The 20,224-nt window shown below is 42.3% G+C and overlaps 1 protein-coding gene across 1 annotated transcript in view; it reads left to right on the plus strand.

Annotated features, from left to right (window-relative positions):
- The window catches only part of LOC103185242, a 106,982-nt gene extending 88,169 nt beyond the window's left edge, over nucleotides 1-18,813 (plus strand). Inside the window, exons 15-22 of the mRNA XM_007903642.2 lie at nucleotides 220-309; nucleotides 4,064-4,171; nucleotides 5,267-5,416; nucleotides 13,233-13,358; nucleotides 14,151-14,328; nucleotides 15,549-15,653; nucleotides 17,426-17,519; nucleotides 18,602-18,813. Coding sequence (XP_007901833.1) covers nucleotides 220-309; nucleotides 4,064-4,171; nucleotides 5,267-5,416; nucleotides 13,233-13,358; nucleotides 14,151-14,328; nucleotides 15,549-15,653; nucleotides 17,426-17,519; nucleotides 18,602-18,641 — 891 coding nt within the window. The 3' untranslated portion in view covers nucleotides 18,642-18,813. The remainder of the gene's footprint in view (nucleotides 1-219; nucleotides 310-4,063; nucleotides 4,172-5,266; nucleotides 5,417-13,232; nucleotides 13,359-14,150; nucleotides 14,329-15,548; nucleotides 15,654-17,425; nucleotides 17,520-18,601) is intronic.
- Nucleotides 18,814-20,224: the final 1,411 nt, after the last annotated feature.

Below are 20,224 nucleotides of genomic sequence, written 5' to 3' on the forward strand. Positions count from 1 at the left end.
AACCAATTCCTAAACTGAATCGTCTGACCACTATATTAATCCATAAGTATTGATTTGCAACCCATATGTGCTGAGGTATTGAGCTGCCAAAGTGATTGACTCTTAAGCATTCATTAATCAGCTATCATTCATATTCGTATTGCCGTTGGTTCAAATGCCTGGACATTTGTTACTTTAGGTATTTCATCTGTGTTTTTTTTTAATCACGTCTCGCTTTAGAATCGCTGCCTATCTGTCATCCAACATCTTATAGCCAATCTTATTTGGGAAGATGAACACAAACAGAATGTACAACCAGGATCCATCCAGGTATTGACTTGTGCAAATGGATCTTAACAAAATGTGCATGTGCGTGCATCTGCGTGCATGAGTCTGTGTGGGTGCTAAACATAAAGTAATCTATGTAAAGGTTTTGTGGAATGGATTTTTTTGTGAACGCGATAATGTGGGTGGGCGTTTATAAACAAATTGTAATTTGCTGCTGTGTTATTATTGATGAATGTGTACTTCACACGGGGGCCACATTTGAGTCTCAGAGGTTGAAATTAACTGAGATTATTAACTTTAATTCTTTGCCAAAAAAGGAAGATTCATAACTGATGAAAATATAATTGAGCAGCATCTTTTCCTGCTCCACTAATATCATCTTAATATATCATAATACACTCATTCAGCGTGGATATGTGTGAAACCAGTAAAGAAATGAATCTTGCTTGCTCCTGCCAGATCCACTGGGATTAATTTGTCTCTACTCAACGTACAATTGTTCTGGAAGGCCCTATTTTATTCTCAATCCATGCCATTAATTAGGAACAATAAGGACAGAAGATACACTTGTGAAAAAATAACTCTCCAGAGGAAACCAATGCCTTATGTCAGCAAGTCGTGATTCTAAAGCAGTCAGCAATCTCGGCACCCACAGAGCACCAGACTACAACTATAGAAGTGAATAATGTGACACGTGACGATAATTAGCACAATCTGGAACTTTCCGCTCCTGGGGATGTCCTTCTCAATAAATATCAAGGGGTGGGGAGGTGGGAGGGGTAGAGAGGGAGGGGGTTGGGGGAGAGAAAGAGGGGCTCACCAGGTTGTTGAAATGGTCTTACCCAAAAAGCCGGTTGCTGCAGCTTCTGTGCACAAATTGGCTGTCCCATTCGCCTACGTGTACCCAGTCTCCACACTTCACAGCAAAATCATGTGAAACACTTTAAGAGGTCTCGATGACTTGATAAGGCGCTGTATCAAGCACGAGGCTTATTTATTATCATTATTTAACTGTAGAAGAGCGCTGGCACTTTGTGGGTCCCAGTGTTTCTAATGAATACTCAACTTTTAAATAATTCTGGGAGTTAATAATATAATAATAATCCTTGCCTTTGATATAGTGCCTCATCACATCTTCGAGATGTCTCAAAGCGCTTCAGAGAATATACTGTAATGTGAATTGACTGTATATTATTTGTGGAGGTGAAACACGACAGCCAATTGCGCACTGCGATGTCCCACAAACGGTCGTGGATTATTACTCCTGGAAAGCGATCTGCCAATTGACTAACAACCAGGTTCCTACTTACTGCTAGGTAAACAGAGGTATGTGGACTAAGGAAACTTGCCTAATGGTTTGCCCTGCCCGGGAATTGAACCCAGGTCCTTTCGCTTGAGAGGCGAGCGCTCTAACCACTAAGCTACAGCTAACTCTGAAACGCCACGATTCATTAAACAGCGGAGAGAGAGGTCAGTGGTGGCTGTTGAGGCCCAACCAATTTTCACAAAACCTGCTGAAAAGTTCTGAAGACCTTCACCCCTTTTTTGCCAGCCGTGCTTATCCCAACCACTCCCCACCCCCCTTTTATTTTATCCTCGTGAACAGATCATTAAAGTGGCAGCTTCAGGCAAATTGTGTTGTTTGCTTAAGGTAATTACTCCTCGTCCTCCTTCCTGCTCGCTGAGCAGAAGCAGAGAAAAAATAGCAATGCTTCCCTTTAATCAAAGCGAGGGCAGAGTGGGCCGCTCAGAATCAGGGACACAGCAGAACTCGCACTTTGTATCTGAAGCAAAGGTTAGGCTGTGATTAATTACTTGTAGTTGGTAATCAGTCTAATAAGTCTGCAGTTAGAAAGCAATCCCTTTGGCATCAGTGATGAGTGTCCAGAGCTTTTGTTTCTTCTGTCTGTGAGCACACCCTTTGCTATTCATATAAACAAGTTATTTCTTTGTGTGTGTGTGTTATTCACTGTGCATCAGGAGGATAGCACTGTTAATCGTGAGGTTTTTTTTGTCTTGTCTTTAAACAAGGGAGGAGAAATTCATGAATTTTTAAAGGGATTTAGCTCTAATTAAATCTCTTCTATCTGATGAGATGGGAGTTAAAAGCTCAAGAACTAGTTTTCTACAAAAGAGATTAATACTCTTCCCTTTGTTACGATTACAACATGAACGGCAACAGAGAAAAAAAAACGAAAGGAGAGAAAGAGGATGGGAAAGGGCGCAGAGAGTTGTAAATTAGAACAGTATCGTCAATTGCATTTCAGGCCACTTCTATAACTTCTCTTAAATTCAACACCTCATCTGTAAAGGTCGTTTGAAACGGTGATGAATATGCATTAGACAAATATTTGGAACAGAAACAATATATAAGGGAATTGCGGGAAAAACTGGGAATGTTTGTAGAGCTATAGGGAAAGAGTGGGGGGTAGTGGGACTGATTGGGTCGCTCTTCCAAAGAGCCGGCCCCAGGCACGATGGGCTGAATGGCCTCCTTCTATGCTATAATATTCTATGATTCTATGAATGGATGTAAAGGGTGGGAATGGGCTGAATGACTCTCTTCTGTGTGTTTCCCCGTGGCACTATTTGACGAGAGAATGGAGTTTCTCTCCTGCTGTCCTGGAAAACAGCAACAACAACAACTTGCCTTTATATAGCGCCGTTCACTCCAGGCAGCACCTCAGAGCGCTTAAAAGCTCAATAATCGCCCGGGTATATTGGTCATACACTTGGTTTCAATTTTCAATCTCATTTAGTCCACACGTGTGTGTGGCTGGGCTTGGGGGAGGGGAACTGCGGATATGTTTCTTCCATTCAAACCATGACTTCACATAAACAGTTAATTCACTTTACAGTATATTCTGTGAAGCACTTTGAGAAGCCTCAACAACGTGGTAAGGCACTATATCATACGCAATGGTTAGTATTATTATTATTGGTTGGTATCTGGTACTTTGGGTTAGTGGGGAACGGGAGGGGAGAATGAATATAAAAGTGGGTGAAATAACCAGGAAATGAATAAACGCTGAAAGCTTTAACAAGATTACCTATCTCAGTTATAATCTCACCCTAAGGTTTAATTGTTGTTTGAAACAAAAGATTTGGCAGTGCAAATGTTTTGTACACAAGGACCAAGAGATTTACAAAGCTGTTGGCAAAACTAAATAAAGCTATGTTTTGTGTGTTTTTTAAAAAAAAGTGTTTTGCATACAATGAAAGAGAAGCGAATAGAGTGGTATGGGATAGGGGATTAGGATGGGTGGAGGCTTGGTTAGGGCACTCGCCTCGCAAGCAAGAGGACCTGGGTTCGATCCTCAGGCAGAGCGAAACATTGGGCAAGTTTCCTTCCTCCACACGCCTCTGTTGACCTAGCAGTAAGTAAGAACCTGGTGGTTGATCGATTAGCGGATTGCTTTTCTGGGGGTAATAATCCCTTTTCAAAAAAAAATTTGGTCACTCAATCTACGACTGTTTTTTTTGGGCTTCGCCCACAAAAATATACAGTCAATTCACCTTCCAGTCTATACTGTGAAGCCCGTTGAGATATCTCGAAGACGTGATAAGGTGCTAGATCAAATGCGAGGATTATTATCATGTAGACAGCATGATCTCCAGGTAAAGGAGCATAAGCATTAAAATATATATTGGCTCCAGTGTACTTTATCACTAATATTATTAGTGCTTTTTTACATATTTTTTTCTGACGTGTTTTATCGACAACAACTTGGTGCTCTTCACGCGGGGTAGTGACTCACAGCGCTTAACAGGATAACAGGATTGTGCTTTGTTACAGGAAACCCTCAGCGCACTCTTCACTGATTTCTACATTGTGGAAGAAATCAGCCACTTGTCGGTGTTTGATTTTGTGAGCGCCGTGGTGAGATATGCATCAACAAACAGGGTAAGTGCTCAAATAGGAGCATGTCACACATAAATAGCAGCGGTTTTATCTTTCATTCTCCTTGAAAGGGGGGAAAAAACACCTTGAAGTCATTGAATTTAAGTACCGCTATGTAATGTGGTGTATCAAATATTTATTACCACCCGCTGCTTGTTTCATAGCACAGGGATTAAAGAAAGGCGTTGGGGGGGGTCTTCAAAATGGGGTCCCTTCATAATGATTGAGTCCCAAACAGGCAGTCCTGACACCCATACACTGACCCACGGAAACTCTGCTCCAACACGCCCGAAAGTAGCTTGTGTGGTCCTGTTGATCATCGCGAGGCACATCTGGTTACCGGATCTAAAACGACGCAAAACCGTGATTAAATAATCCGTTAATTAGACCCTAAATATAACGTTGTCTCATCGACCAGTTTAACTCTTTCTCCTCTCACTCATTTTCAAATCCCTTCATGCCCTCGTACCTCCCCGCCTCTCCGATCTGCTTAACCCCCGACTCCACCACCCGTTTCCTCCGCTCGGTTGGCTCCAGCCTCCTGTTTGGCCCTCATCCCCTTCACTCCACCATCGGTGGAAGTGCCTTCAGCCAATACGCCCCAAAATTCTGGAACTCTCTCCCTCAATCCCTCCGCCATTACCCCTCCTCCCCACCTTCAAATCCCACCTAAAGACTTTGCTTTTTGATCCGTGCTGAGTCACCTCCCCCTGGCTCGCGGTCAGACTCCGCCACTGTCAATCGCTCCGGGACGCTACCCCACGTGAAGGGAACCATATAAACGCAAGTTGTCACTGCTGCAAAGCAGTCACATTTCCACCGACTTATATTTTCTCCGGCCGTCACTTAGCTAGAAAGTGCCTAAAGTACCTTCTATGAAAACAAATTAAAAGATGGTATCATCAAAGTGAAGCAGAGAAATCTGTTTAAAACAGGATTGAACGGCAGGACAGCAATGTGAGACCTTACCGTGCTCTTTCCAGATTCACGTTCTTTTTTATTATTGATCTTGCCCTTCTAGCTGCCTCTCCCCACCACCACCCCGTCCGTCCGTCCTCCAGGAATCTGTCCATTTTAATGATTTCTTTCTGTCCACAGCTGATTGCAGTGTTTGGCCGCACTCTATGTGGGCAGTTGGATGCCGTGGTGTTGCGTTACACTGTCTTGATCGCAGAACTGGTGAACTCGGTCTCCTGGCAACTTGTTAGCGATTTCCAGACATTTGCCTCTGTCGTTTATCACTTGCAGGTAACCCAGCAACTTGATTCCATAGGTTCTGCACAATAATAATAATTGCATTTAGACATAGCACCTTATTGAAACATCTCAAAGTTAAGTGTAGTGACTGTATATTTGTGGGTGAACGCGACTGCTAAATTACGCACAGCAAAGTCCCACTCAGTCAGGAAGTGAATGACCAATTTTTCTGGACAATTGGCCAGGACACCAGAGGAAACTCCCTTCTACTTTCTAGTGTTGTGGCATGGATTTGTCCACTTGAATAGACAGACGGACGGACGGAACCTCTGTTTGACATCCTTCTCATCCAAAGAACTTCATCACTGCAGCAGAAGCACCTCTGACGATGCAATACTTCCCCAATACTGCATTGAAGTACAGTGCTGAGGAGCTCAAAGTTCCCAATGTAGGGCTTGAACCCAAGGCCTCTGACTCAAGGACAAGAATACGATCAACCGAGCAAAGCTGAGACAACAAGTGACTTTGTATAGTGCCTTTCACGTCGGGAGGATATCCTGCGTCGCTGGGCAGTCAGGGATTTGGACCCAAGCTGGGGTCGGGATCAGGAGGGGTAGGGGGTAGGAGGGTGACCAAAGGCGCAGTTGAAGAGGAGGATCTTGACTCAGGTCTTGAAGGAGGCAAGGGAGGGAGCGAGGCAAAGGACTGTGGGATGGAGTTCCAAAGGGTAGGGAAGACCCAACTAACAATTGCAAGAATAGCGGGCTGCTGCTTTATTTGTAATATGTTCTGATTTGCTAAGTATTTTCCGATAACATGAATAGTCTGGTTAGCTGAAATAAACTTCAGGCAAAATTCCCTATTGCAATGTCAATTTCTGCAAAGCCTAAGTGGTTTTGGTAATGACAGGGAGCTGGAGGAACTTGTGACTCTGGCTTGCAAGCCTTAAACACTGAAATTATCATTTCATTTACTACTTTCTATATTTGCCATCAAAACTGTTAACACAATCTTGCATTACAAAAAGCTTCGCCTGTAACCGTTGCGCAGTTGTGAAATTGCGTTCAACAAATACGTTCCTCGACAGCTAGTTGCTTGTTTACTTTGGTTTAAAGTGTGCTTCTGTCACAGTCCTATTAACTGGAACTGGATTCCACTCCATCATAATCCTTGCATTTGATTTAGCGCCTTATCACGTCTTCGAGACATCTTAAAGCGCTTCACAGGATACACTGTAAAGTGAATTGACTGTATATTTTGTGGGTGAAAATTGACTGTATATTTTGTGGTCAATTGCGCCCAGCAGTGTCCCACAAACAGACGTGGATTGAGTGACCAAATAATAATTAATTTTTATTTTCATTTTATTTTTTTGAAGTGATTATTACCCCCGGAAAAGTGATCCGCCAATCGATTTACGACCAGGTTCCTACTTACGGCTCACTAAACAGAGGCGTGTGGAGTAAGGAAACTTGCCCAATGTTTCGCCCTGCTGGGAATCGGTCCCACGTCCTCTCGCTTGCAAGGCAAATGCTCTAACCACTGAATTACAGGACTCAGGTAGACTGGATGAACCTCCTCTCTCTTCTCTTTCTTTCTCTCTTTCTCTCTCTCTCCTCTCTCCTGACTCTCTTGAGAGAAAAGTAATGGCTGGGTAGGTGAGACTGTGTGACTTACGTGAGCTGGAAAATACAGCATTAACCAACACTGGTCTTCCTCTTGCTGATAAGCACCAAAAAGGGACAAAAGAGGCCCGTTTTTGTAATCAGAAAATAAATATAATGAAATTAGTAAAAGAACTTCACTAGGGGTAGTAAATCTGGAGTTCCAACAGTGCAGTGTAACAGCGCTCTGTGTGCAGTCAGTCAGTGCTCAGGCATTCAGTAAAGCAGTGTAAAGATGCAGTAAAATGGTGCTGTGGCTTAGAGTAATGCAGTGCAATGCTGCAGTAAACTAGTGCTGGGACACACAGCGATGTGCTGTAGTAATAGTACAAATGGTGCTCCAACTTGCAGTGATTGCTCAGAGCAGTTGCGCAGTGACATCTTGCTGATTGATGGGCACAATAACCCATGTCGCCTTGCAAGTGAGATGAACCGGGTTCAATTCCTTACTCCACAGGCCTCTGTTTACCTCGCAGTAAGTAGGAACCCGGTTGGTAATCAACTGGCAGATCGCTTTTCCAGAGGCAATAATCCCTTCAAGAAAGAATAAAAAAAATTCGGTCACTCAATCCATGACTGTTTGTGGAACGCTGCTGTGCGCAATTGGCTGCCACTTTTCATCCACAAAATATACAGTCAATTCACTCTACAGTATATTCTGTGAAGCACTTTGAAACAACTCGAAGACGTGATAAGACACAAAATCAAATGCAAGGATTATTATTATTATTATGTCAATTGCTGTGCACATTTGGCTGACGTGTTTCCTCCACAAAATACACAGTCAATCCACTTTACAATATATCTGAGAAGCGACATTGATAAGGCGCTATATAAAATGCAAGGATTATTATTATTATCATTATAACTTGTGAACTCGTTACTTTTTCTTGGTGAAATCAAGAAAAAATATTTGAACTCTACCTTGGGTGACAATTAGTAGAAAATTGTCAGGCTAAGAGATGCAGATAAAAGCAATGCAGTTTATATCTCCATTTACATACAGGAAACAATTTTACTCAGGTAATCGTTTCAATTGAAAAGCTTTCTCCAGGTGAAACACAATGATTAAATACCACAATAATAGTAATCTTTGCATTTGATATAGCACCTTATCATGTCTTCAAGACGTCTCAAAGCACTTTACAGAATATACTGTAAAGTGAATTGACTGTCTATTTCGTGGGTGAAACGCGGCAGCCAATTGCACACTCAATATCCCATAAACAGTCATGGATTGAGTGACCACATTATTATTTTTTTTAAGCCGTTCTTTAAAGGTAGATTTTATTGTGTTTGAGATTATTAGGCCACAAAATACACAGTCAATTCACTTTACAGCACATTCTGTGAAGCGCTTTGAGACGTCTCGAAGACATGATAAGGTGCTACATCAAATGCAAGGATTATTATTATTATTACTGTTGAAAAGACTGACTGCTTTTCAACAGTGTTGCTATTAGCTGTTATCTTACACTTCTTCCAGGTCAGTAAAGGAGTAAAAAAAAATGTACCAGAGGTGTCAGAAAATTAATTACATCAGGATTCTTCATTACTGTAGCTGAAATTTAAACTTAAACTTCAAACAGACTCATCAATAAGGAATATTATACCTTGAAGCTGTAATTTTGTGCGTCTGCCTGTCGTGATCCCTTTCAAAACTCTCCGTTGTGTCAAAAGGATGCTGAAGAGTGAGGGGAGGGGAAAGGGGCGCTTTCACCAGCTTGCTGAAGCAATAGGCAATGCAGTCACCATGTAGCTATCAGGCAATCCTTGCTGTATATAGGTTTGCTGTGACCTTTACTGCTCCATGTGTACATCAAGTGCACACACGTGCATCCAGGTATGTGCGCACCAGGATTATTCGGGGCTCCGCAGCTCATGTCCTCTCCCGCACTAAGCTCCGTGAGCCGATCATCCCCATCCTCGCCCGTCTTCACTGGCTCCGCATCCCCCAGAGGATCGAGGTCAAGATACGCCCACAAAATAGATAGTCAATTCACTTTACTCCGTGAAGTTGCTTTGAGACGTCTCGAATACATGATAAGGCGCTATATCAAATGCAAGGATTATTAACCTCTACCTCTCTACCTATTATCACCATACCAACCTGTCTGCTCACTCCGCAAGCCGGGCACTGGCCTGCTCCGTGTCCCCGGCCTTGCCCGCTCCACCACTGGCGGTCATATCTCCAGCCTCTCTGCCCCCTCCCTTTGGAACTCCATCCACAAATCCCTCCGCTTCGCCCCCTCCCCTGCCTCCTTCAAGGCCCGTCTCAAGACCTTCCTCTTTGACCATGCTTTTCAGTCATCCGCCCAACCCCATCTCCCTTGCCTTCCACCCCTCTTGAGTCCAAGCCCCAGGTGGTGTGCAAACCCTTCACTGTCCAGCACTTTGGTACGTCCTCCCGATGTGAAAGGCGCTGTGTAATTGCAATTTGTTGTTATTTGTCGCTCATTGCCAAAGTGGTTGTAGGGGTTTTTAAGATGGCGTTCACATCCATTCTCTCTGTGTACTATAGCTCTCTCAGTGATTTACACCAAACAATGGAAATAAGGAAAGGTTTTTCTTTCCCCAAAGTTATAGCAGTCTGTTGTATGGTGTGAGGAGAAAAGCTCTTGAGTTTTATGAGAGCCACATGTGTGAACGTGTGTTGCGCAGATTGTGCTTATTTTATTAAGAGAAAGGGGGGGAGGTGAGAGTTTTGTTTCACACAGTTTTGAATATAAATGCTGTGCTGCGCACCTGCTATTGAAGCTTGATCCGTGACAGGATTTAAAAGGGAATTGAACAAATATTTGAGGAAAAAAATAATATTTAAGAGTATGAGGAATGAGCGTGATTACAGTATCGCTGTGAGCGAATGAACACCTGCATAGTCTGAATGGCCTCCCTCTGTGTGCTATAAGCTTCCCATGATTCTTTCTGAGTGATACATTTGGCTCAATCTCCTGTATTATTTCTAATTACAAGGTATTTTGGTCCCTGTAATAATTTATAACTACCTACACAGTCACTACACTTCACCGTAAAATTTTATGAAGCACTTTGCGATGCCTCAGTAAAATAATAAGGAACTATATCAATTGCAGCGATTATTAACTAGGGACATAAGAAATGCTCGACGTAAAAAGACCAAGTTCTAGTTCGCCTTCGACCTTTCTTGCAGTCACATGCACATGTGTCCTAAACTACCTAGATATTATATCCTGTATAATGTTATTTCCTAAAAGAAAACTATCTAATCGGTGTTTGAAAAAAACAACACTTCCTGCTTCAACCATCAATTAAAAGTTAATTAAGTTGTTTAAGTCTTCAAGAGTGTAATAAACTATTACTGGCCTGCTTAATTTGAAGATTGGATGTTTTTAAGCACTACAGAAAACCAGCCACTAAATTATAATAATCCTTGCCCTTCAAATGAGGAAGATGTCTCAAAGCACCTCGAAGGATTTTAGTGTAAAGTATAGTGACTGTGTGGCTTTGTAGGTGAATGCAGCAGCCAATTTGAATACAGCAATGTCTCGCAAAAGCCTTCATTAAATTTTAAAGACACTGTAATTCTTAAGGCTATGAGTTTGAGAAAGGTGGGGGTTCCTCTGGTGAGATGGATTGTTTTATTGAGCGCTGCTCAAGCAAAGCTAAGGCTTTCACAGAATCTGCCGAACATTCAGATTGTCTTCCTTATGCAGATTCTCCTCTGTGTCTACTTCTGCAGCATCTGCATCAGAGTTGATTCAGACATTTCACTCAATTGGTGGCAGATGTGCTACTCTGTCTATCCAGATGTATTTGTACAGTTTAGAACACACGCACACACATAGGATTTCTAACTTGAATCCAATCACTGGCATTCGGTTACCAAATACACTCTGGTAGACACCCGTTTAGTTTTATGAGAGCACTATCCAGAGCACAGCAGATTGAATCTATAATAATAATAATCCTTGCATTTGCTCTAGCACCTTTCACATCGGGAGGAATTCTCCTTCACAAAACATGTTCAGTACTGTAAAGTGCAGTGACTAATTTGTGGGGAAATGTGGCAGCCAATACGTCCCACACAAACAGCTACTAAGTAAATGACTGATTTTATAAGGCGGGATTATTGGCCAGGACCCTTGGAGAGAGGAACCTCCTTTTCTTTTTGAATAGTTCCATGGTATCTTTCACACCCACCTGAACAGGCACCTCGGTACGTGCTAGTGCAGGTAGGGTAAACGAACACTGTGTGAGAATTGCTGTGTGCCTCGCCTGCCAATTTCCAACCCCCTCCCACACATGTGCGCGCACGCACACACACACACACACACACACTTCTCTCCCTGTGGAAAACCGCCTGGTCTCCATTCTGTGGTATTCCAGTGATCAGGACTTTGCCACGTGGGGAATTGGTGAGCACAAAACCGTGTCCTATCACTCTTTGGCACAATGTGTTGGTACACCAATGCACTGCACCTCAGTGCCGCAGTGTAATTTCCTTCATTTTTATGTAAGCGCAAAGCAGTGTGCGCCCGTGTAGATAGGACTAAGTCCTTGCACGCTTCAGGTCCTTTCTTTGTTTCATATAGAGAGAAAAAAGTGCTTTTAGCCTGTTACCAAACAAAGCATCACAAAATGCAGGAGGGCAGCCAGCATATCATTGTTTTACGCACCCACTATTAAGCACATTTTATCTCCTGTTAAACCCCACCGATACAAGAAGCTGGTAGTGAATTTGACCTCAGTTTGATTAGAGGAGTTCCGAAAGAGAGCCATCCTTGTCGCTCTACATACTTCACTGAAGTACGACAGTGGTCAAGCCATGAGCCGGGAACTTTCTTTTTTTTGCGGGACAGAGCACGCGAATAGTCTTGCCTGGATCGAGTTGTCCTCGAGTTAGCTTTACCTCTGCCAATGAGAAATAATCTTCTCGTCTCTCCCCATTCCGGATCTCCGGTTGTCGGGATCACCTTCTACCTGTCCATGTGTACCCATCTCTGGCGAAGGCTTTGGACTATGTAGACATAAGACACTCGTCAAATTGCCCTGCAGTATCAAGCAGGAAAAGGCATGTGCGATAGTTACAGCGCGACATGTATCCACGGGAGGTGGTAACATTTGCCGATCTGAAGTGAAAATCTATAGAGGTTTACAGAAGTTCGCCCACTCCCTGAAGGAGAACGAGAAGTCAATATTTCCAGTGAAATCCTTCACCTTTCATCAGCACGATTCGTGAAGTGTCAGCCACAAAGAAATGTTAACCCATCTTTTCATTTATAATGATAATAATCCTTGCATTTGATACGGCGCCTTATCATGTCTTCGAACCGTCTCAAAGCGCTTCACAGAATACACTGTAAAGTTTAGTGACTGTATATTTTGTGGGCAAAACGGGGTGCTTGGGGGATGTGCTTGAGAAGTATAATAGTTTCAGTCTCTAATTAATCTGCAGTTTCATTAGACCTGCCAGCAGTCGAACAGTTAATCGCCAATTGAATTGACTTGTTTAAAATAGTAATATATTTTACATGCAGTTTGCTGGTCTATTTTCTAATAATTCTGCTTTGGTTCATAAATATATCCTACAGCAAAACTCGCATAAGTCTGATCTGTATAAATCATATAATCGCCTGAGCCGTACATTACATCTGCCCAAGTCCGGTTGAAGAGTTTATGTTCTCTGCAGGTTTGACATCATTCATACTTTGCATAAGTCTTATTAAATGCATAGTCGCAACTGATAATGACTTATGTGAGGTTTACTGGATCTATCTATTATATGGAGACCTGTAGCTCAGTGGTTAGACCACTCGCCTTACAAGCAAGAGACCTGGGTTTGATTCCCGGCAGGGCGAAATGTTGGGCAAGTTTCCTTACTCCACACGTCTCTGTTTACCTAGCAGTAAGTAGGAACCCGGTTGTTAGTCAATTGGCGGATCGCATTTCCGGAGGTAATAATCCCTTCAAAAACAAATAATAATAATAATAATTTGGTCACTCGATCCACGACTGTTTGTGGGACACTGCTGTGCACAATTAGCTGCTGTGTTTGGCCCACAAAATATACAGTCAATTAACTTTGCAGCATATGCTGTGAAGCGTATTGAGACATCTCGAACACGTGATATGGCGCTATGTGAAATGCAAGGATTATTATTATAGTTATCCCAAGTGTAACATGGGCTTTGACAATGATCGCACCTCTTCTGACCTTTTCCCAGGGTGAGGAGCTGGAGGAGATGGTGATGGGCTATGTTGCTTTCAGTGAAAACCACATTTCAAAGACACTAGTGGTTCAATATGTTCTCTACCTCATCTTGAGAAACTCTGAGCCACTGTTTAACAAGGTAAGCAACAGCATTGAAATGTCTTATAATAATACAATAATCCTTGATATAGCGCCTTTCATATCGGGAGGACGTCTTCAGAATACAATGTATTACTGGCCATTATATGGGTGAACACAGCAGCCAATTTCCATACAGGAATGTCCCACAAACTGTCAATTATATTTGGGGGATTGTTGGCCAGGACAACAGGAGAAACTCCTTCTCTTTCTCCAATAATGCCATGGGATCTTTATGATCCATCTGAACAGGCAGACGGGACCTCGACTTTAATGTGTCATCCGAAGGACATCACCTCTGAAAATGGGATACAGAACATCCCCAGCACTGGCCTGGAGTGTCAGCTCACACAGTGAGTTCACGCTGAGCTCCAACGTAGGGTTTAAACCCACAACCTTCTGACTGGTAGGCAAGAGTGCTACCAACTGAGCCACATTAGTAAAAAGCTCCCTTTCGGATTCAGAGTCAGGCAATGCTTGCTGTGCATCTCACTACCTAAGGGCTGCAAGCTGGTATCTCAACGTCTAAGCCAACCAGACAACCCCGGGGTTGTTTTGTTCAACTTAGTTGAATAATTAGCACAGGCATTATCGAAGAATTTCAGAATAGTGAGGAGAAGACACGGTTCCAAAGCCAGCACAGTTGTGCGTTGACAAAGAACGTGTCAGATTAAATGTCACTCGAGTCGTTTTAACATTTTCCCTAAATAGAGCGATTTTTGTTTTACTTTTATACTTTAAACAGTAATGCGATTTAATTATTCTTTGAATACTACCTGTGCATATCCCTCAGTGTGAAGCCAGCCTCCGACAGCATTCTGGGACCGAGCCGAGTTATCTGACGAGCACAGAATTTGCAGTGGCCTTTGAAAACGCAGCTCCATTGTGCAACAAGAAACTGCAGCAAGTCTTGGTTGAACAGTCTGTCACTCCTCAGCAAAGTGCCTCTGTTTCACTGACAACCGCAGCCCGTATCCTATAACAATCATTTGTTGGTACCTTGTGGCATATCGGTTAAATGAATCTAATAAAAAAATAACAGGGCATGGCAGTCTCCACCACTTTCCCAGACCTTTTAACTCAGCCCGTCTTCAAAAGAGATTCCTGATGCTGTGAGGAAGAGCTGTTTTCTCTTGAGTCGCAGAGAGAAGGTGTTTCTTTTGCTCGCTTCCCAGGCACTGCCTTGCTTCTGACCTTCAAGTTCATGCAAATGCGATGATGGCACCTATTGAGCCAAAGCGGTCCTTAACACCGACAACAACGATGACGACTTACATTTATATAGCCCCCTTCGCGGGGGATAGCGTCCCGGAGAGCTTCACAGTGGAGGAGTCTGACAATGACGGCAACTAACAAATTCCCTGTGAATGTTTCAAAATGATGCATCACAATAATTTGTAGATTTGTTTGAAATATTAGCTAGTTCCTTGGTTTGAAAAGACAGTCATAAATGGACACATTGCCACGGCGCAAGAGGGGGTTTATTTATATGAGCGGGTGACCCCAATGCACATGAAATCTAAATGGTCACTCACATCGATCCTATAATATATTGTAACGTGGAGGAGTTTTTTTGGAGGAATTATTACCCCCAGAAAATGAACGTGCGGAATAAGGAAACTTGCCCAAGGTTTCGCCCTGCCCGGGAATCGAACCCAGGCCTCTCGCTGCAAGGCGAGTGCTCTAACCACTACGCACTAGGAATGCCTATACATTTCGCATGTATACCTTGTGCCTGTTTCAGTGTCAACGTATGTGCAGTGAACAGGGCAAGGTGCATCCCCATCAAAGCAGAGGAGCTGACGTTCCGGAGCAGGACAAGTTAGTGCCAAAGAGAGGACTGGCTCTCATCTCAGATTGGAGGTTCCTGACAAGCGAAGTGCATCTCCTGCTGGTTAGCATGTGCTTTTACTCAACGTGCACCATAGGTGCATGGCTAAGATAATGTAGCATTTGCTCTTTTTAGCCTCAGTCTGTAACACTGGCACGAGAGCGTTAGCTGCCATGGTTTGTGACAGACAGAATGAAACACAGTCATTTGGATGGAACGTCCGTGCAAATCCAGAACTGGTTTAGTTTGGTTCATTTTCTTCGTTTCCTTTTCTTTCCCCAAGTACAGGGTTTACAACCCAGCATTGACAGTTCCGTTTTAGCTGGATGTATATTTAGTTTTCTTAACAATGGATTGCAGAGATCACGGCGTATCTAATGCTGCTTCAGCAAGAGAATCAGCACAAGGAACATCTGCAGACTGCAGCCAGGAAGACACGAAACAGCTTGAAGAAGACTTTGACAGGTAGCAGACAAAATCTAATTACAGCATTGCTTTTGTGGTCTCCGGTTTGCAACAGGACAAGCCTTCATTCCAGTATAAATCTTCAACCAGCATTATCCTCTCATCGCTGCTTATATACAAGATTGGTTTAAAAATATTCTAAACCATACTGTTAAAAAAAAACAACCCCCCCACCCGCAGTTAAAATATTAAAGCAGTAATGAATGAGAAGGGAAACATATAATACTTGCTCCCCAAATGTTGTGTGTATTATAGTCTAGGAGGAGAAATTCCACCTGCCTCTAGATTTATTCTATATAGTAATAATTATAATAATAATACTTGCATTTGATGTAGCACCTTATCACATTGTTGAGACATTTCGAAACGCTTCACAGAATATACTGGAGAGTGAATTGACTGTGTATTTTGTGGGCGAACCGTGGCTGCCAATTGCGCCCAGTGACGTCCCTCAAACAGTCGTGGATTGAGTAACCAAATTATTATTATTTTGCGGGAGAGAGATCATTTCCCCCTGGAAAGCGATCTGCCAATCGACTAACAACCGGGTTCCTACTTACTGCTATGTAAACAGAGGCGCGTGGAGTAAGGAAACTTGCCTCAGGTTTCTCCCTGCCCGAGAATCGAATCCAGGTCCTCTCGCTTGCGAGGCGAGTGCTCTAACCACTGAGCTACAGGACTCCACAATATTTCAGAGCGCCCAGATTTGGACCTATTCTTAAACGCTGCCTGAATGTAGAAGCCAGGTCCTTGCAAGTTTCTTTTAATAACTACAGAAAAACAGCTTCGGGATTTGAGACCGAATTCAGCAACTTGCCAAGTTCTGGACTGGACGCTGAGAAGCGCTACCTGAATGGAGTAAATCTAGACCCCGGTGAAAATCTCTCAGCACCCGCGCTCTGGAGCAGTCGGTCCTTGACGCACCCACGCATTTTCATTCCCTTTTCGCCCTTAGGTCCTGTGTCCCATTCAGCCATCTGTGAGTGAACTCCATCACTGTTTCAAAATTAAAACGTTCAAAACGGTCCAAGCCTCCGGCTGTAGAAGTTAATGATTTTTTTCCGGAAAGTTATCAGGTTTGGATTATAGTTTAGTCATACCTGAAGCAGTGGAAGCTCTTTATGCCGAGGCAAGTGTGTGGGAAACACAAAGCAACATTTTGAATTCAGTGTTCTGACAAGGTACACTTTTCCCCTACCACGCTTTGCTTGCTAGTCACAGTGCTGATATGGATTATATTATTATTATTGCTATTATCATCTGCGTCAATTCATTCTTTCTATCTGTAACCATTCCTGTATTTATTTCTCTGTTGTGTGTTTTTTTATATCCGATTGAAGCACTCCAGGACGCTACCCCGCGTGAAGGGGAAATGCAAGTTGTTGTTGATATAATGGTGGGCAAATTAAATCAATAAAGCTCTTTATTATCAACAACAGCAATAGCGAGTCGCATTTATATATACACATTATATACACAATACACAGTCAATTCACTTTACAGTCTATTCTGTGAAGCGCTTTGAGACGTCTCGACGGCGTGATAAGGCCTATATCAAATGCAAGGATTATTATTATTATTATTATTATTTATAAAGCAGCCTTATGTTGGGTAGCGTCTCGGAGCCCTGCTGTGACCAAGATAAGAGTTTGTGTAATGTAGTACTTTATGGTGGATGTGGGCACTTGTATCTGCTGAGTTTTGTTAAGATAGAACACACCAGTGAGTCTATTCATGTGAATCCTGTTCTCTCTCTCTCGCTCTCTCTCCAGGCTCCACCATAGAATCATCTAACAGAGTTGTGCCTGAAGACGAACCATTCATCACCATGTCCAGGCTGAAACTAATGGCTGGTAACATTGCCAGGTAGATTGTCTGTGACTGTGCGGTGCAGGAGCCAAACGGTCTAACTGTGCACATGTATTATCGATGACTCGGTGTAATTACCAAGGCTCAATGTCGTTCATTAGAGAGTTGATCCTCTGTTTCAATCCCTCGATCCTATTTCCAGGTTGGCTTGAGTGACAGATGAATAGTGAGCCTCTCAGAAATACAAGGAGTGAGTGTAAAGACGGGGCGACAGAACTAGATTGTCACTACGTTGCATACCTTGTGAATAGCACATGAAAATATTTAGCAGACAGTATATAGTTTGGGACACGACGTGTCAAGCAACTGCCGGGATGGTGGAAGGCAAACTAGAAGAACCTTAGTCTCATGTTCTTAAAAATACTACAAAATGAATCCCTTCTATGCAGCTCAATACACCCTACAAACAGTTCAACAAAGTTTAGAAACCTCATCGACCAATGCATGTGAGCCACTTATAATGTTATAGGATGTTTTCTAAAATTATGTTCCCACCTCCCCCCCACCTCGTTCATAATGAACAAATATATTAAGATATAAATTAGAACAGGAAGTAACAGGTCAAGGTTTATTTTCAATGAAACCTGCATTTAATGGGTCAGGTTTAGTGTTACAGAAATAACGCTACACTGATATTTGAGCAGCTTTTTCACTGAAATGTTTGTGTTGTGCTCAATGGCACATCCACGTGACCTGATACGTACAGACCTGATATGACCACAGAGTCAGGGATTACCATAGATATAAGTAAGAATAAGAATAATGATTCGGTCACTCAATCCGTGACTGTTTGTGGGACGCTGCTGTGCGCAATTGGCTGCCGCGTTTCGCCCACAAAACACACACTCAATCTGCTTTACAGTGTGTCTAGTGAAGCGCTTTGAGACGTCTCAACGACGTGATAAGGCGCTATATCAAATGCATGGATTACTATTAATATAGGTATATCTGTCAATTAACACTTGAACGCCGCTATATAGATACAAGTTGTTGTTGTTTTAAACAGAATTGCAGGAGACATGAAACCCCAAAATAGTTTGTAAATCAGTCTTTTACTCGTCAACTTTGTTTCATTACAGAAGGAAGAGGATTCAAATGATGTACCCTAAGGAAATCTAAGGAACAATTCCTTTATAGTTAATTGTTTCCGACTATGATTAAATTAATAACTTCAAGAAAGGTACGGTTTTGAAAACCAACGTCTCTATGACAAATTACAAGTGTAGTTTAAATGCAAGGTGTTCATTAAATAATTTTACGTGCTTTATTAATAAATAGCACAACATTTCAAGAGCCGTTTGACCTCTATCAATAATGGGGGGGTGTGTGTATGTGATTTGCAGTACTTGCTTAAGGGTTAAATTATGGCTCTTCATTCCAGTCGCTGACCAACAGGCCAACAAAGATATGGATGATATCAGTGAAGGTGGCACATTTGCATTAACTTTGGTGGGAGGGTTCAGTGCTGGCTCTCATTCTTACATTCGCAGCACTCATCAATGCGTGGTGGGTTTCAGCTGCCTTAAATAGAGNTTTTTTTTACTCTACACTGGATCGATTTTTGCACTGAATTTACCCCACGAGGAGACTAAACAAAATAAAAGCCTAGTATCACAAAATCATCAACGTGGTTTAAAGTGATACCCAAAAGTCATGGCCAATTTTCTGCTTTCTACTGATATTGGTCCACAAAACACACAGTCGCTGCATTTTGTAGTATAATCCTGCAAAGCGCTTTGAGGCATCCTCCCAACGTGAAAGGTGCTGAGGTGGGGATTGAACCAGCACTTTTCTGATTCAGAGCTGGGAGGACTAGCAACTGACACACAAAGCATTTGACCTTTGGATCCATGGCTGACACACTATCACGATAACATTTTAACTCTCTGGTCACCTAACCAACATGAGTCAAAATATGCCTAAGTTAACAGTTACCTTATTAATGTTTTTTGGTACTAAAGGTGTTAATAGTTTCCAAGTGTCAATGATGTCCCAGTTAAACAATGATTTTAATGGTAGAAAAGCCTGCAAGGAATTAACACAGTAAAATCCTGCTTAGTATCAAGGTTTTCTCAAGCAAATAAGCCCTGAATTTTAAGATAACTGAATTTTAAGAAGTACTGATGTAATTGACTCTTAATTAATTATTTAGTAATCACTATACCTCTGAAGAAATTCAAGCCTGCCGTTCTCAATCATTTCTGTATTAACACTGATTTAGGAGTGCTAAAATAAATATCCACCGAATGTCTCCCCAACCACAATATTTGGTATTCAGTGTGAATAGGACAAACTGTGATACGATTAGCATTTTTCATTCTAATGAAAATTAAATATACTCTTTCCGATAAATGAAATGTCATTTCGAAAGGTCACTTAAACCAAATTAGACTTCAGATCAAACCTATCTGCCAGTGTACAACATTATTTTGAGATCCATTTATCCACCTCTATGTTGAAAGCTCTGATAATTATAGGTTATGTTTCAGCGCGACTTTGTTTTATAAGCTGTGTCAGTCTGAGGGGGAGATGAAGAACAGACAACGTGTGTATGTGAAAGCAGCAGTCGGTAAAAGATGTTTGTGATCTGTAGAAGACATTTTACGTAATGCTCCCATTAGCCATCCACAAACATCTGTGCAGGATTTTTTTTTACAGAATTACAAAAATCATTTTTTTATTTCTTCCGATATGAGGAACAT

Source organism: Callorhinchus milii, unplaced genomic scaffold (genome assembly GCF_018977255.1).
Source record: "Callorhinchus milii isolate IMCB2004 unplaced genomic scaffold, IMCB_Cmil_1.0 Scaffold7, whole genome shotgun sequence".
Classification (NCBI taxonomy): domain Eukaryota; kingdom Metazoa; phylum Chordata; class Chondrichthyes; order Chimaeriformes; family Callorhinchidae; genus Callorhinchus; species Callorhinchus milii.